This window comes from Primulina eburnea, chromosome 8, assembly GCF_022965805.1.
Source record: "Primulina eburnea isolate SZY01 chromosome 8, ASM2296580v1, whole genome shotgun sequence".
Lineage (NCBI taxonomy): Eukaryota > Viridiplantae > Streptophyta > Magnoliopsida > Lamiales > Gesneriaceae > Primulina > Primulina eburnea.
Window position 1 is genome coordinate 7012564 of NC_133108.1, and position 17593 is coordinate 7030156.

Here is a 17593-nt window from a genome sequence, read left to right on the forward strand (position 1 = left end):
TATTTTGGGGTTTAAATATTGGAAAATATATCCATTGATTAGAACTTTCAAGCCACAAGACTAAAAATCAAAGTTTTCTTTTTTGCTTTTGTCAATTTAAATTATATAAATATATATATATATATATATATATATATATATATATATATATATATATAATTTTTTTTTAAAAAAAAGAATGTTGGGATGCAAGAGCCCAAAACAGTGTGACAGATTTAAAGCCCAATTCATTAACAGCCCATAGGTTGTGGTTTAGATCAGCGCCATTGAAAGTTGAGATTACAAGTCAAGAAAACCCAAAAATACCCAGAAAACAAATATGAACTTTCTTATTTCGCTTGGAATGAATGAATCGTTCAAATCTAAAAAAAAATAGAAATTAAAAAAATGAAAATAATTTGAAAAAGTTTGAGGAGTCAAGTCCATGTTAATTTTCAATCGTAAAATAAAAAAGGAAAAAAGAAATATGTATCGTGATAGAGGCAATTCTTATTTCTACTATAATTACTGTTCGTTTTGTATTGCTTTTAATTTCATTTTGATTAATGTTATTATTATTTTTAATTCATCATTGGATCTCGATATTCTATCGTTTGCATCTGCAATCGCAACCGTCTCTATAAATTGGGAATCTTTTTCTTATTTACTTACGATGATGTTTTTATTATTACTTTATCTGTTGTGGGTTGAATTCCACTCGTTTTTGTTTTCTTTCCTACCAAGATAGGGACGAATTTTATTGTTTCTTTGTTATTTGGGCTACTCTAAAGTTCTAGGGTTTGATTGGATCCGGGATGGAGGCGGGTTCTGAAGGAGAGATTGATAGAAACGTCGATCAGAGCCAGACGGAGGGTTCCAAGAGGCCTAAGCGTCAGATGAAGACGCCGTTTCAATTGTCAGTTCTTGAAAAAACTTATTCAGGTACTTTTTTCTTTTTTTTTTGAGGTCCATTTATTTATTCATTTATGTATTGTTCTTCTTGGTGGTTATTCTTTGTGTGTGAATTGTGGGTGTTTTATTTGTGGATTTTTTCTTGATGATTCTGCGTCTGTTACAACTCGTGCCGCATGTTTCCAAGTATTTGGTTCCTCTTTCTGAATTTGGAATTTTTTTTTGGATGAACACGCGCGATTGTATGACTATTATTATGTGTTTTTAGTGTGTTGTTCCCAATTGTGATTGAGTTGTTCACGATGAGATTAAGTGAGCCACAATGTATGGGCTGACCGTTTTTATTTTTTGTGAGTCACTCGTGTATGTATACTTACTATGAGTTGGTCTGTGTGGATGAACATTTATTTTTGAGTGATGGCATTTTTCTTTCTCGTGGATCTTTAACGCAGTGGAGATGTACCCATCTGAAGCAACTCGTGCCGAACTATCTGAGAAACTGAACTTAACCGACCGACAATTGCAGATGTGGTTTTGTCATCGGAGATTGAAGGATAAGAAGGAGGCAGTAGGATTGGGAGCCACAAAGACACCGCCTTCTGGTTCAGTTGGTCGGAAGGATTTATCTGAATCCCCAAAAGAAGAAAGGTTGGCTGACGAGCCTGGCAGTAGGCATGGCTCTGGCTCTGCGTCAGGCTCGGGATCGGAATCAAGTTCGAGCCAGTTTGATAATGGTGATGATATGCCTATGATGGCAACAAGGTATTATGAGGCATCTAGGACAAACATGGAGCGCAGAGTGATAGCTTGTGTGGAGGCGCAGTTGGGAGAACCACTAAAAGAAGACGGACCAATACTTGGCATTGAGTTTGATGAACTTCCTCCTGGTGCATTTGGGGCACCAATTGGTATATTTATTTCCTACTGCTATTTGTCATTTTTGTGAGATTATGTATTGTCTAAATCAGTGCTTAGTCAATTATTTGCTATTATTTATTAAACCAGCAAGTTTCTTTGGTAAATTACTCACTGTTGTGGAGTCTGTTAAAGCGAGGTATCCTTGGACATGAGGGTCTGGAAGTCTCTCAAGATTCTTCCACTTTTTACGAGTGTCAGATGGATCATTTTAATGTACAAGCATTAATAAAAAATATCTTAATGTTTTAATGAAATAAGAATATAAGACTCAGGGCTAAATGATGGTTAATGTAACTTGATTTCTTAAATCGTGAGTATAAGATTGTTGAATAAGATGAATGTGAAAAGTGCTACAAAACAGATGCTGTATACAAGTATGGAAGAATGCCCTGATGTTTATGGAAGAATTCCTCTTTTTACAAGTGTCAGAATTTTTTATATATTATTTTCTAGTTTTATACAAGTACTTACTGACATATCTCTTTGTTGCAAAACAGTGCCGACAGAGCTGCAACATAGATACAGAAATTCATATGACAGCAAGTCATATGGAAAATACGATGTGAAACAAATCAAAGTCCGTTCTCTATCTTTATATTTGGATTTGTATTCAGCTTATTGATTTGATTTTAAAATACGTGTATCGAGAATGTTTGTTTACCTTCTTAAGTGAAGTCAGCTTACTATCTTGATTTTAATGCACATACTATATATTTTTCCTCCGACCTGAAGGTCATAGGGCGGTAGTTTCTCTCTCCTTAATTGGACCATTAATATTACATGAATTTTTTTTAATCATACCTGTTTTTAAATAAGTTCCTTGCATTATTATTGGAACTGTTATATTTGAATATTTTTGCCACATTACTTTTTCCTCTGAAAGGAACACGGCAAGGCAAGGCAAAAAAGAGAATAATAAATGGAACATGTATGTTCTAATAGATTGCAGAACAGTGTATGTCAATCGAATGAACTGATGGATTAAGTTTTTTCAATTTGATTCGCAGGCTTCATCAAATGGTCCCCACGAAATCATAGAGTCTCAAGTTAGGTCCGATGCATACAGGCGTGTGGCGCCTTCTTACCTCTATGACTCACCTGTTGATGATGGTAGTACAGCAAAAAGCCTGTCAGTTGTCCATGAGAATGGGCATATACCCAGGGAATATGGTGTTGGGGAATTGGTGTCAAGCGTGGACATGCTAACTCAGTCAGGCAGGCAGTTTACCTCATCTCCGAGGAATTCTGGTTTCATTGCACATAATGATGATACTATGCAAATTGATAGAAAACGCAAGGTACTTTGAAGAAGATAAAAAATTGTCACCAAAAATCTCTACATGACTCTATTGCAACTCAAAGTTAATTATCTTGCACAGAGTGATGAAGTTCGAATCGGAAGAGAAGTTCAGGCCCATGAAAAGAGGCTTCGGAAAGAACTTGAAAAACAAGAAATTTTAAGGCGTAAGGTTAGGACTCTGCAGTTTGTCCGCTGGACGAATTATTATTTATTGCTTTGCAGAACCGTATGTTAAAAGATTCTTCTTTGGCATAAACCTGGTGCTTTTGTTCTGCTTTCCAGAGGGAGGAACAATTGAGGAAAGATATGGAGAGGCAAGACCGTGAAAGACGAAAGGAAGAGCTGAGAATGATTCGAGAACAGCAGCGGCAAGAGGAGAAATTCCAGCGTGAAGAAAGGCGTGAAATGGAACGGAGGGAGAAATTTCTGCAGAAGGAGCGTTTAAGGGTATTTTTGAACTATATATTACTTTGTTTGTGTCTTCATTTTTGCTTAATGTCATTGTGATTAGGTTTGTAATTCAGACGCTTCTGTTATTCTTTTATGTCTTCAGTTGGAGCGGAGGCAACAAAAAGAAGAGCACCGCAAGGAGAAGGAAGCTGCGAGACAGAAAGCTGCAGTGGAGAGAGCTGCAGCACGCAGAATGGCTAGAGAATCCATGGAGTTAATAGAGGACGAACGTCTGGAACTTATGGAACTGGCTGCTTCCAGCAAAGGACTTCCTTCAATTGTTTCTCTTGATTATGACACTTTGCAAAACCTTGAGTCGTTTCGAGGTTGGTTGCTTGCCTTGAATGTGAGATACTATCCTTTGAATAACGATCCTAGCAAGTGTTTTTGAGAACCACTCCACTCGTTTTGCGTTGTGAGTTCTGAAAGGATTGGGATCAGAGGATTTTTTATGCTCGTTATTTAATTTTTCGTCTTTCACAGAATTTGCATTTCTTGTTTTATAATTCCAACTTAATTAGGAATAGCCTTGTCTCATACATTATTTAAGTTTGGCTGGAATAATGTATATTCTTCTTCGACAACGCTGAGAAGATGATCTTTAAACGTGTGAGTTTTTTGTGTGATTGGGTCTCTACTGAACTGGTGGAAATTGGAATGCTGTGTAAAACAAATCAAACATATGTTGTCCTGTTGTCACTTTTTCTTGAGACTAATAAGCTGTTCATGGTCGTGTCCCACAGATTATTTCAGGCTTTTAGCTGCATGACAAAATTGTATTTGTGTTAAACTTACAAGGGTAACCTAGGTCCTTTATTTTTTTAAGTGTTTTCATTTCAGCTATGTTTCTTTAAATTGATTTTTTCTTACCTTTTTGCTTGTTTTAGTTTCTCAAAGTTTGTTGGCGTTTTTGAAATTTTATGTGATTCAGAGAACATGTGTGAGTTCCCTCCAAAGTCTGTGCAATTGAAACTGCCTTTTGCTACCGAACCTTGGGTTAACTCAGAAGAAAATGTAGGAAATCTCCTGATGGTACGTGAATTTGATTGTGATATAAATTGTAATCCGTTCTCTTATAGAAATAAATGGATGCAATTTATCTGCTTTGAAGTACTGAAATGATATTGCTCCTTCAGGTCTGGAAATTCTTTGTTACATTTGCTGATGTTCTACGACTTTGGCCCTTCACCCTTGATGAATTCTTGGAGGCTATCCACGACTACGTGAGTTTTTTTGGACACCTTTGACTTCGATCTGATCTGCAGTTGACCTTTGTCTTTTTATTTCTTTTTTCTTTTTTCCTTTCAATTTAATTATAATAGTCCGTAGATTGTGTATTTCCTGTGTATAGAGAAGTGTGAGCTCCAATTTTTCCCCCTTCATCTCCCCTTGATTTTGGTGCTACCCTCGCCTGGGGTTCTTTCTATCTGTTTCTTTTTTCTGACGAGCTCTAATTTTTTCCCCTTCATCTCGCCTTGATTTGGGTGCTACACCCTCCCTGGTGTTCTTTCAGTCTGTTTCTCTCTCTCACTCGTTTGTATATGGGTACAATCTCAATTATTTATGTTTCCTTTCATTTCTCAGGAATCAAGATTACTTTCTGAGATACACATTGCTCTTCTCAAACTCATTGTAAAAGATATTGAGGATGTAGTGAGGACTCCATCTGGCGGACCTGGCACAAATCAATACAGTGCTGTTAATCCTGAAGGTGGACATCCTCGTGTTGTTGAAGGGGTAATTGTTCGTCCTATTCCATAGCTTATAATTTCACTGTGTAGGTCTTTTTTTCAACCTAATTGGTCTATTTATCATCACAGGCATATTTGTGGGGGTTTGACATACGTAACTGGCTGAAGCACCTAAATCCATTGACATGGTACGAAATATTACGAGAATTTGCACTCTCTGCTGGATTTGGGCCCCGGTTGAAGAAAAAAATCAATGATCGTGTTTCTGTAAATGATGTTAAAGAGGTAGATCTTTTTCCACTTGGTAAACATGATTCATTCCTGAGGGAGAACAATTATATTCAATCTGCAGTCGCTCGATACTGAAATTTGTCATATGTAACTGATTTGCTATGTTTATTTATTCCATCAAGAGTTCAATATATAATGTCCCCTTGCTGTGTTTCCATTCCTGGCATAAGCCAAACTTTATCATCTCTTTTTTATTTTATATTTCCTTCAAATAAATTTTCAACTCATATTATGGTTTCGGAACATAATTATGGTTTCCATCAACTTTTCTTCAAATACGGCAAATAATTTATAATGTAAATATTCCAGATTCTAATCCAACTCAAGATTTTATTTATTTTGGTATTATTATTGACACCACTATCCGACCAGATTCTGATCCAACTCATAATTTTATTTATTTATTTTTGTATATTTTTTGATAGAATTAGACATCTACAGTAATTTCTATACTGTGATGCAGTATCAAGCATTCATCTTGTTTGCACAACTTTTCCTTAAACTCTCTCCCTAGAAGGCCTGGATGTTTTATTGTGTTCTCAGTTTAGAACTGGAGTTTGACCCCTCTCTTATAAATTGCATGACCTCTGCATAACCATATAAGCATACTGTTGAATCTATAAATGTCACCATGACAACACTTGTTATCCTCAGAGTAAAAGCTGTGAAGACATAGTATCCACTCTGAGAAATGGTTCAGCAGCGGAGAATGCCATTGCAATTATGCAAGAAAAAGGATTCACCCTTCAACGCAAATCAAGGCACCGATTGACGCCAGGAACTGTTAAATTTGCTGCTTACCATGTTCTTGCTCTTGAAGGAAGCAAAGGCTTAAATGTTATCGAACTTGCAGAGAAGATTCAGGTAAGTAATAGCTAGTATATTTGTATGCTCTTTTTCTCCCCCTTTATCTAATTTTGAATCTATTGCAGAAATCTGGGCTTCGTGACCTGACAACAAGCAAGACTCCTGAGGCCTCTATATCGGTTGCCCTATCAAGGGATCCCATACTCTTTGAAAGAATCGCTCCTTCAACATATTGTGTGAGACCAGCATTTAGAAAGGATCCAGCTGATGCTGAATCAATAATTGCTGCTGCCAAGGAGAAGATACAGAAATATGCACATGTTATTTTGTCTGGTCAAAATGTTGATGAAGAAGAAAGAGATGATGATTCGGAAAGTGATGTTGCCGAGGGTGCAGAAGTTGATGTTGCAGCTACTCCATTTGATGGAAATGAAAATGGCGAATGCAACAATCATGGATCCTTCCCTAAGAATGGTAAAAACAAGTTCACCAATTTTGAATTGATAGTTCATTACTAGTGCTGACAATCAAATTATCTCGTATATGATTGAACAGTCGGTCTCGATCAAGGTGTTGAGATTGATGAAAGCGGATCAGGTGAGCCTTGGGTCCAAGGACTGACTGAAGGAGAATATTCTGATCTATCTGTTGAAGAGCGGCTCAATGTCATTATTGCATTAATTGGTGTTGCAAATGAAGGAAATTCAATTCGTGTAATTCTTGAGGTCTGACTTATAAGGATATTATATGTTGAAAATGAGAAATTGAATTCTAGTCGTCTCTTGTTTCACACATAAAAATTTGTTGTAGGATCGGATGGATGCGGCGAGCTCTCTTAAGAAGCAAATGTGGGCAGAAGCACAAGTAGATAAAAGGCGAACGAGAGAGGAGATTATTTATGATCCACAAACAACCACTTTAGAAAAGGACGTGTCTTCGGTTGTGGCAGGGGATGCTCATAATTCCATTGATACTCCGGCTCAGGATGCAGCTATGGTTCAGTTTGTATCCCCTCTTCAGCAGAATGGATGTACATCAGAAAGGTCTTGTTTACAGCTAAAGTCTTATATAGGTCAGAGAGCAGAAGAAATGTATGTTTACAGGTCCTTGCCTCTTGGTCAAGATAGAAGGAGAAATCGCTATTGGCAGTTTGTTGCTTCAGCTTCTAGCCTAGATCCTGGTTGGGGCCGAATCTTTTTTGAATCACCTACTGGCTATTGGAGACTTCTTGATTCTGAGGAGGTTCATAATTTTCAAAATTCTTTTATTTTGTGTTTTTCCATTTTCCTGTTCTTTAAATGGGTTGCGAAAAAGGAGAGAAGCTGTTGTAGATAATAGGCGTTGATTTCTTTTTTTTACTTTCTTTTATGTTATTATGCCTTTAATTGCAGTTTGGTTGATTATTTATGTAGGCATTTGACGCTCTTCTGAAATCTTTGGATATTCGTGGGACTAGAGAATCTCATTTGCATATTATGTTGCAAAAAATTGAGGTCTACTTTAAGGAATGTGTTCGGAGGAATCAGTTCCTTAATCTTACGGACCAGAGTAGAAACAAGGGTCGAGATGTAGCTTTCGAAGATATTTCTACTGTAGCTCATGCAAGTACTGAGTGTCCTAGGAGTGATTTTTGTGGCACTCGATCTAATTCATGGGAACCATCCACTTCCTTCAAAATAGGTTGCGGGATGAACGAGTCAGAAGAAAAGAACCTTTTGAAGAGGTATGAAGATTTGCAGATTTGGACATGGAAAGAATGCTTCAATTCTTCAAATTTACGTGCCCAGAGGTATGGAAAAATAAGACGTGTGCCTCTTCTGGGAACTTGTGATGTGTGCCTTGATACATATGATACCAAAAACGACCTCTGCCCTCACTGTCATTGGATGCATAGCCATGTTGACGACTGGGGAAATTTCACTAAAAACAATTCTTTAATAGATAGGACCAATGTTGGCAGTTCGAACTCATCTTCACCGATTATCAGACTGATCAAGGCCGTTCTAACTTTGGTTGAGGTACAGATCACATTGTCGCATGAGTTTTCTTTTGTTCTTGACTTACCTAGCAGGCTGTATGACTGATTACCACCATTCTGCTGCAGGCATGCATTCCCTCTGAGGGTCTTCATTCTTTTTGGACTGAAGAATGTAGGAATTCTTGGGGATTGAAGCTGCAGAATGCTTCATCCCCGAAAGATCTTTTACAGGTTTTTAATCGTATCAATGCTAAATTGACATATTTTTATTCGCAAATACACGCCTCATTTTGTTTTATGCTAATTATTATTAAGTGGGGAATGCCAGAGGGAGACTTATTGTATTCCAAATTGTTTCAGCTCCTAACTCAATTTGAGGGTACCATAAAGCGTGACTACTTATCAGCAGAATTTGAGACAACAGAAGAATTATTGTGCTACTGTGCCTCGTCTAGGGGTGCTACATATGAATTTGCCTGTGCTGGGTCTGTTCCTCAACTTCCTTGGATACCAGAAACAACTGCTGCTGTGGCTCTGAGGCTTTTTGAGTTAGATTCATCTATCTTCTACACATCAAATCAGAAGGCCGAGTCTCATGAAGAAAAGAAAGTGGAAACTCTTACAGTTGAGTCTCCTCAATCTCTCTCCCTCCTGTGCATTTTTCTAATTTTTTGTTGACTTGACCTTCTATGGTTTTCAAATCTGTTTTGGTTTTTATTTTTAAAGGAATTTCAAAATCTTCATCTCAATTTAAATTCTTTCAATTGTGTTTGTATTGTGTACAAGCACACTTGATGTTGATTCATTTGAAATCCGAACTCGAAATTATTCTCGAATCATACCACTACACCCAATTATTTTCCCTCCATCGCAATGCAACCTTTGAAGAATAAAGAATTATAGGATAGGCCATGCATTCACCAGGATTATTTTACTGCAATCACAAAAAAATGGTTTGCTCTTTTAATGACCTCAATATGCAAAGCTTGTGGGTGGTCCTATTGCAAGATTTTCTGATTTTACCCATGACTTGCCCCCGTTTTCTGTACATCTTAGTTGGTAAAGAAAACGAAGATTTCTCGTCTTTTCAGCTTTTTTTTAGAATTCTTGTTTCATTAACTTATTCTCCTGCGTTCAGAAGTCGGCTTTAGGGCAAGCTTTATCGAATGATGTCAAAAGGACTGAAAGGTTGGAATTTGATAAATATGGACTCATAAAGGAGGATAGCCATGATCGTCTTCATGACAATCCTAGCAGCTTTGGATACAGGAATGTACGAACACGTGGCGGTGGTCGCCAACGTAAAAAGCCACAAAAAGGAGTCAAACGTCCAACATCTCGATCTAGCAGGCGGAGTATGAAACAAGGTGAGACATTGACTATTCTTATGCAGCAGGGAGCAAGAACAAACGGACAGAGGCATGGGCGTGGTCCAAGGACAATCAGACGAAGGAGAACAGAGAAGAAGGCTGTTGCAGAGATTCTGCAGGATTGCTTAGATAATGAGAGCACCCTCAACGATGAGGCCGAGAAACCTAGAAATTCTGGAAGAGAGGAGTTGGTTGATTTCAGAAATAAAAACGTTGGGATTGAAAATGACGACCATAGTATTGGCATGGAAGCAGGTGATACTGATGATGATTCCAACGAAAACCTGTATGAGATGGCGAGGTGGGGAACATCACCTTATGACGCTACTCCTAACAGAAGTAATGATGGGATGGAAATGAGCGAAGAGGAAGCTGAAGAAATTGAAAATGAAAGTGGTTTTTACGAAGATGAAGGTGAAAATATGGAACTCAATGATGATGATTCAGACAGAGATGGAGATGAGAACGGTGATGAAGTATCAGAGTCTGCTGTTTCAGGAGATTACAGTGACTGAGGTCACAAAATCTTGCAGATCCAATAATGTAGACCTTAACCGGGTGGTCTCGCAGGTATATCTGACATTCCTTTTTATAGATGGTGAACCATCGATGATGAGTTTCTTGATACGTAAATTTGTATAGACACACAAATTTCATAGCCCCATGTAAGGTAAGGGAGGGATCTGATGCATGGTAACAGCAGACGCTACTAGCACAAAGCCATGGATGGCTGCGCGATTGGAGGAATGTGGGTGGTTAATGTTAATATGTCTATCCGTCAGTTGGCTGCAACAAGGTGAAATCTTCATTGCAAACTTGCTTTGATTAATTTGGGGCTATGTATATATATTTTACTATTATGATGCAGTGAATCATAGAACGTTTGTATTATATAAATTTTGATGGTATTAGAGTATCATAGTATGAATCCATTATAGTTGAGAAGACGATTTTGGAGGACGTCATTTTTTCACCAAAACATCTTTAAATTTTACTACTTAAGAACTACAAATTGTACTCTCTTTTTTCCTGAGTCTGGAAAGGGTAAAAGATTTCTCGATGCCTCTTCATATTTAGCCAATTATCATACTTGAACGACCCATATTACATTTGCATGCTTTGTTTTGAGTTTAACTCCAATTAAACAAGCTTCAAATACTTCTTCCTATTTTAGTCACTCGATTTTTCCTCCTGGGAAATTGGAATCAACTGCACGGTTCAACAGCTCAAGGTATATATCTTAATTCTAACAAAGCAGCGTTTTCAAATTTTTTTTTTGAACTTTTAATCAGAAAAGCAAGAGAAACAATATCCTTGTGCTCGAAAAATCTACTTTGGCCTTTGGATGTTGATCTCAATTTCTTTTAAAAAAAAAATAGAATTATAAACCCTTGTACGATGAACCGAACGCCTGTTTATAGGTAATAAACACGTGTGGTAATATATTGCTCCGATCACAAGGTTAATTCCTTGGCTTTTATACTCTCTATCTACAAAGCATAATCAGGGTCTATAAGGTGCAGCAGCTAGCAATTACAGAAGAAAATACAACAGAAGATCACCATGTGCAAAAAGCTAAATAAAAAAAATTGCGAACTACGGTGGAAGGAGTTTCTTGATTCCAGATTTCTGTTCGACAGTCAACCTGGACGGAAACTTTATGTTGAACTTGATCCTCAGATTACCTCTTTTCGTGGGTTCTTTAGGTATAGGCATTCCTTCCCGAGGCACCACCTCTTCGTAACTTGGATGAATCACATTGTTAATAGGTATAGTCAAGTTCCTACCGTCCAATGTTGTCAAGTGAACAGTGTAACCTGTTAATGCTTCTGCAAGCGATATTTTCTGTGTTGTGACAAGGTCGTTACCATCTCTAGTGAACACGCCGTGTGGGTTCTCGTCTATTATGAATACTAAATCTGAAGGAATCATATTCCGTTGTTCGTTTCCTTTCTCTGGAAATGTTATCTTTGTTCCCTTCTTCCAGCCAGGTTTGATGTCAATTGTCAGAATCTCTTGTACTGGTAAAGTCTTCCTGTTCAAAGAGAAAAATAACCATCCAGAAAACCAACGAGGAAGGAATGACAAAAAAATATTGATGGCAAAATGCGAAAGAACAATTATGTTGAGTCGTTCGAAATCCATGATTTAGAATTTATTTTCACCGGAAAGTCAAAATTTTTTACTTATTTATACTAAAATTATGTTAATCACGCTAGATTTCAAATGACTTCGATGTCCTAAAATTTTGAAATCCATTGTAATTCACATAATTGTATAGTAAAAAATACGACTGTGAATTTGAATTTCTTTTGTGTAATTTATCTAATCAATGAAAATACATTGAAATCCGTGGATTTCAAATAGTTTCATCAAAACACAATCTTAAAGAACAGATGATTTAATCCACCGGCAAGTTGTAAGGGCCTTCACTATTTATTACAGCTTGTATTTCACATTTTGCTTTTCGAGTAAAAAAAAATACAATTTATTGCAATTCATGACAAGCATGGAGGTATAACCCGGCTCATCAAAAGTTCAAAGCAAGGCAATAACTTCAGTTATCACTGCCGTTGTCTTATGTTTTTTTTAATTAATGATGCTACAAAGTTGTGCAATGACTAAACGCAAGGCTTGCAGAAAAGGTCTCTTCATGAACGTCTTATAACATTGTGTGGCAGTAATCTAGTGACAAAAATGATTTCCGAGACATCAAACATTGTGGATGCTATCAAATCTACTAGTCTCACACCCCGTCTCTCTAACCTGGTTGAATGCAGATATTATTTTAAATCTCGTTTCTTCCAACTAAGATGTTACAAAATAGAATTTCGTTAAAGATCAGGCTTGTGGGATCTAGCGGATTGGGCCAAAATGGTTAAAGTATTTAAAAGCCTCCTATATTGAAGGTTTACAGACAGGGAGAGATAACCTAGGGTGCTCATGCAAGTGGATAAATAAGAGAGTTCACCACGAAGAATTTCGTAGCAACTGTAAGTGGTCACTAGCACTGCTAGATAAAAGAGAAAAATAGTCCGGTATGATATTTTCCCCTTCTATTGGGACCATCATCTGTAGAAGGAATTTGGTCATTGATCTGTAAAAGCTTACTGTTTCATGAAACAAAAATCCTACACTGACTCAGCTTCCATTGTTTGCCTCTTTCTTTTACTGATTATGTTTGGATGAAGGCCTAAGTTTCTATCAAACTTATCTTGGAATCCACTGTGCTTCCCCTTGACTCTGGAAGTTCAATTCACTTAATTATAAATAACAGACCCTAAACAATAAAAGGAACAAATATGTAAACAAGGACATAACATGACATACTGAGAAGCAGAAGCAAGTAATAGACAAGAACATACCCACTGGCATCAGCTATCTCTCGAGAGATTTTCATTTTTCTCGTAGATCCTTTGTATAGCTCTTCTAAGCTGCAAGCCAATGTCTGCTCAATTGGAGGAGCCTTTCTTGGACCTGAGCTCATTGGTCTGCTGTCTCCTCCGAATGAACTAAAGATGTTGTCCCCGAACATGGAACTAGAAAACCTCTGACCGCCCATCATTCCATCAACACCTCCCATACCACCAAATGGACTTGAAGAGCCAAAAAACTCTGCAAATATATCATTGGCGTTTCTAGGATTGAATCTAAACATATTCGGATCTGTTTGAAAAAACGTTGCACCACCAGGTCCAGCAGCATCAGGCGGCGGCATTTGGCCTTTCAGGCCTTCTTCCCCATACTGATCATAAATTTGCCTCTTCTGGGAATCACTGAGAACCTGAAGAAAAAATATAATATCAATGATCAAAATTGAAACATAAAAATAGCTGTAAATACATGGAATCTTAACAACCAATTACTTACATCAGTTTAGCATACGAATAACAAAAAAGGTAGATTTTCCAGAAGGAACCCAAAGATCTAGGCATGCAACAGCAATGATACGAGTAAATCGTTGCGATCCACAATTATTTATACGATGAAACAACTAAATTAATCTCAATCTCGAAATCGTTTCTATACCTCTCTACATTAAAAATTTGAACATCCGTGATCAACCCCAATATAATGCTATTATCGTATTCTCTTTCAATCAAACCAAAATTGAGCATCAAGATCAATATAAGAAAACATACGCGGCAATTGATCACGATCAGCAGTAATAGCAGGTTCGAATTTAGATCAAGAAGCGACGAATCCCGAAATTCGTGTAAATACACCCACATCTCAACGAAAGGAAACATAAATCAATCCATACCTCATATGCTTCAGAAATCTCTTTGAATTTAGCCTCAGCTGCCTTCTTATTGTTAGGGTTCTTGTCGGGGTGCCACTTCATCGCCAGCTTTCGATAAGCTTTCTTCAATTCATCATCGGTTGCATTCCTGTCCACTTGTAAAACTTTATAGTAATCCACACCCATCGCAAACCCAACCCCTTCTTACTTTCCCCTCTAAAACCGATTTCCTGCCAAAATTAATATCCGATCAAGAAAAGAGAAATCGACGAACCTTACAAATCTGAGAGCTAATCGTGCAAAAAAAAAACTGTTCAATACTTGAAAAGGAGGGGATAGGGACAGAGAGGAGTAGAGGAGATGGATCTTGAAATAGCGGTGGCCAACTGTTTCAAGTTTGATATAACCTCGAACTTTCTAGAATCCCGTGTTACTCATACACATTAAAAATTTATTATTTTTAGTAAGATAAGATACATACACACAAGCGGATAACACACACGTAGTGTACAAGGCAGTAAACGAATTAAATCGAGTCAAATATGATGAAATTTTGATTGAAATTAGCTCGAGTTCGAGGTCGGTTTGAAATTAAAAAGCTGTATTAAAAACTATTCGAATTTGGTTTGAATTAAAGCTCGAGTTCGACTCGAAAGATTCGAATATGTTCGAGAATTGTTCGAACTATTGCTCAAAAGGCTCAAAAATTATTTATTTAATATATAATTATATTATATTAATAAATTATTAATGTTCGTGATTGGATCACGAACTATCAAACATAATAATTTAAGCTAGAATTTGTATCAAAAAAAATTCGAACATGTTCGAGTTCGCCTCGAATTCAATAAGCTCGAATACAAATAAAATATTTTTTGGGTCGTCTCAAAAAACTCGCGAATCGACTTGATTTATTTGCACCCTTAGTTATATATGTCAAATAACCAAGACACGTGAAACTAAATGATAACATAAACATAAATTTTTTCATTAAGTTATTATCCCTCTTATTTATAAGAAATGTTATGTCTTTATACCATAAAAATGTCTAAAAAATAACCATCTATCATGAAGAATAATGATGTATTTCATGAGAACATATGAAAAATTATCCTGAAAAAAATAATTACAACAAAAGTAAAAATACAAAATCAAATGTTAGGGAAAAATTATTAGTGATGTTGGCACATCTTGCATGTCATCTTCTCAAAAAACCAATGGACTCCATATTTCCGATAGTAAAAAATGTTGACAATATCCCATTTTATGAGTAGTGCTCTCATGATCTTGAGATAAATTTCTTTGATGTCATACTCTTTGCCAAGAGCCGTTAACTCATTGATAATCCTGAAGAATCTTTCATCAAAATCATTTAGAGATTTTCAAATCTTCATTTTAATATTCTCAAACTTCTAGATTGCTACATAGAGTTTAATATCTTCTGTCTGGTAATTTCTTTCACATATCTGGATTAATTTTTCTCGGATTTCTTTTGCAGAAGAACACATCTTGATTTTACTAAAGGTGTTCTTGTCAAGAGTATTGTACAAAATATCATTAGCTACATCATCCAAACTAGTTTTCTTTTTATCTTCGCTGGTCCACCCGCTTCTGTGTTTTTCCAGCATTTGTGGAGCACCTTCTGTTACAACCACTGCTGGATTTGCTTTCATGCTTTTAGTGGGACCGTCAATAATGACATACCACGTGTCATCTTCTTGTTTTGCGAGACGAGCTTTCATTCTGATTTTTCAGTCATCGAAGTTTTCTTTTGAGAACATAGTAATATTGCTGAATGATGTCGTGGATATATGCAGTAGATATTTCAGAACAAGATAAACCCTCTCCTATACTACTTGTTAGGATTGATGAAGTGTTTAGAAATGTGTTAAATAAATACTTCAAATTTTCAAATAAGTCTGCTTCTGAAAAGTGTGCTTCTGAAAAGTGTGCTGTTGAAATGTTTTAAGAAGTCAGAAGTTAGTCACGTTCTTGGAAAGTGCAGCAGACTACTTTGATAAGTGCGGAAACAGTCTAGTGAAACTAAATGCAGTAGGTCGGTTAGACACATAACTTGTTTCTCGAAGCTTGATCGATTTAGTTTAGGGAAAGACTCTTTCCACATATTACAAATATTTCACACTTTATAGTAGATAAAATAATGAATAAGTGTGAATATCACGCGAGGTGATCTTCTGGATCTGATATGTTTTTAAAGTGTGTGACGGTTTTTTTAAACTTAAAAGCTTGAGTCTTTTTACAATTGTTCACAATAAATTCATAGTTCCAGAGTTGGAGAGATCTTTGTGAAACATCGAGAGATTTTTATATAGTTGATTTGTAACGTTCAATAAAGAAATACAATTTTTTTTCACGTCAAGAATATTTGAATTCAGATAGACTTTGTTAAATAGATAATAAATAATCTTGTATGGTTCATTTAATGTCATTAAATGAAGTGCACTTTTATACAGAATGTTCATACTAAATACATACATAATCTGATAAAAAATACATATAAAACGGATAACACTACTCTTATTAAAGAATAAATGATTTCATGTTATTCTGACATATTATTACTGATACTAAGTCTGTTGCGTCTGGTTATGAAGTGTCGTAATCTAGTTTTACTTAATGTCTGATAATGACTGTCTACATCAGTATCTTCTCAGTAAGTATGTTGGTTTTCTTAATGTTCTAGTTTTCTCTTTAACTTGTTATTTTTTCTTAGGTTCTGGTTTGCTCTCAACAGTAAAAGGCAAACTCGCTAATTAATTCCCAATTAATCACATATAAAGTTGATTTAAAATTTTCCTTCTAGTTTAGTTAATTTTATTTTCGGCCAATCTAGGCGAGGGCAGTTTGAGTTTGTTCCTCCCAATTCCGAAACCTATTGTATCTACAGCACCCACATAAATAAACAAAAATCCACCAAGAGGGTCAGCCTCGTTACGTAGATAATCAATATCAAATAAACAATACATGGATTCTCAAATGCATAACTCGAAATCAATATAGTGTACGCATATGAATACTCCCTATGTCCGAAACAAAAAAGTGAAAGGTATGACTACCTAGGTCCATCCAATGGATTAAACACTCACATCAAGACATGAATGAACATATCCAATCATGGCGGCTCAAATCATATAAATGTCATCGCCAATGGCACGTCTACCAGCTAAGCAGTCGGAGAACCCCAACATATTGCAGTCATTGTTCAGGTACAATGGGTGAGTCTAGATACTCCAAGGTCGATATAAAATCTCCAATAGTGCGAGCATCATCAATATAAATCTAAAGCCGCACAGGATATGATCACATCTAGTCTCATCATCAATATCAGTGTCGACGTGACGATCAATAACATCCAAAATCGAGGTAACGATAACGATAAGTACATATGGCCCAGAGATATCGATACAACTCATCAATTGTATTTGGATAACTTGTGATTTTTAAGAAAAATATTGACACAACTCATAAGTTGTATAAGAAACAAGAGTAAGTCTCTTGTGAGACGGTTTCACGAATTTTTATCTGTGAGATGGGTCAACTCTATCGATATTTACAATAAAAAGTAAATATTGTTAACACAAAACGTAATACTTTTTCATGGATAACCCAAATAAGAGATTCATCTCACAAAAT

The 17593-nt window shown here is 36.3% G+C and overlaps 2 protein-coding genes across 4 annotated transcripts; one reads left to right on the top strand and one right to left on the bottom strand.

Annotated features, from left to right (window-relative positions):
• The first annotated feature begins 340 nt into the window (after positions 1 to 340).
• Positions 341 to 10628, top strand: LOC140838767 (homeobox-DDT domain protein RLT1-like). Its single transcript, XM_073205299.1, has 19 exons — positions 341 to 921; positions 1344 to 1799; positions 2307 to 2386; positions 2817 to 3107; positions 3189 to 3278; positions 3392 to 3556; positions 3663 to 3885; positions 4491 to 4591; positions 4696 to 4782; positions 5144 to 5296; positions 5380 to 5535; positions 6196 to 6405; positions 6474 to 6822; positions 6904 to 7073; positions 7159 to 7590; positions 7761 to 8366; positions 8453 to 8557; positions 8687 to 8950; positions 9465 to 10628. Exons 1-19 carry the CDS (start codon positions 795 to 797, stop codon positions 10209 to 10211), a joined length of 4812 nt encoding a protein of 1603 aa, XP_073061400.1. The 5' UTR covers positions 341 to 794; the 3' UTR covers positions 10212 to 10628.
• Positions 10629 to 11139: 511 nt separating this feature from the next.
• LOC140838769 (uncharacterized) lies at positions 11140 to 14375 on the bottom strand. 3 transcript variants are annotated; one of them, XM_073205305.1, is made up of 5 exons: positions 14261 to 14375; positions 13961 to 14169; positions 13062 to 13480; positions 12832 to 12939; positions 11140 to 11731 (listed from the first exon to the last, which is right to left on the bottom strand). In XM_073205305.1, the coding sequence occupies exons 2-5, from the start codon at positions 14123 to 14125 to the stop codon at positions 11293 to 11295; spliced, it is 1131 nt and encodes a 376-aa protein (XP_073061406.1). In that variant the 5' UTR covers positions 14126 to 14169; positions 14261 to 14375; the 3' UTR covers positions 11140 to 11292. The 3 variants fall into 3 exon arrangements, with proteins under 3 accessions (XP_073061406.1, XP_073061405.1, XP_073061407.1); XM_073205304.1 differs by having other exon boundaries at positions 13961 to 14345; XM_073205306.1 differs by lacking the exon at positions 12832 to 12939 and having other exon boundaries at positions 13961 to 14342.
• Between the last annotated feature and the right edge of the window lie 3218 nt (positions 14376 to 17593).

Coding starts and splice junctions, on each gene's coding strand:
- LOC140838767 (XM_073205299.1), top strand. CDS start 795: ATGGAGGCGGGTTCTGAAGGAGAGATTGATAGAAACGTCGATCAGAGC. Junction 922..1,343: donor TCTTGAAAAAACTTATTCAG/GTACTTTTTTCT, acceptor TCTTTAACGCAG/TGGAGATGTACCCATCTGAA. Junction 1,800..2,306: donor TGCATTTGGGGCACCAATTG/GTATATTTATTT, acceptor GTTGCAAAACAG/TGCCGACAGAGCTGCAACAT.
- LOC140838769 (XM_073205305.1), bottom strand. CDS start 14,125: ATGGGTGTGGATTACTATAAAGTTTTACAAGTGGACAGGAATGCAACC. Junction 12,940..13,061: donor GAGATAGCTGATGCCAGTGG/GTATGTTCTTGT, acceptor TTGAACTTCCAG/AGTCAAGGGGAAGCACAGTG. Junction 11,732..12,831: donor ACAATGGAAGCTGAGTCAGT/GTAGGATTTTTG, acceptor CTCTTTGAACAG/GAAGACTTTACCAGTACAAG.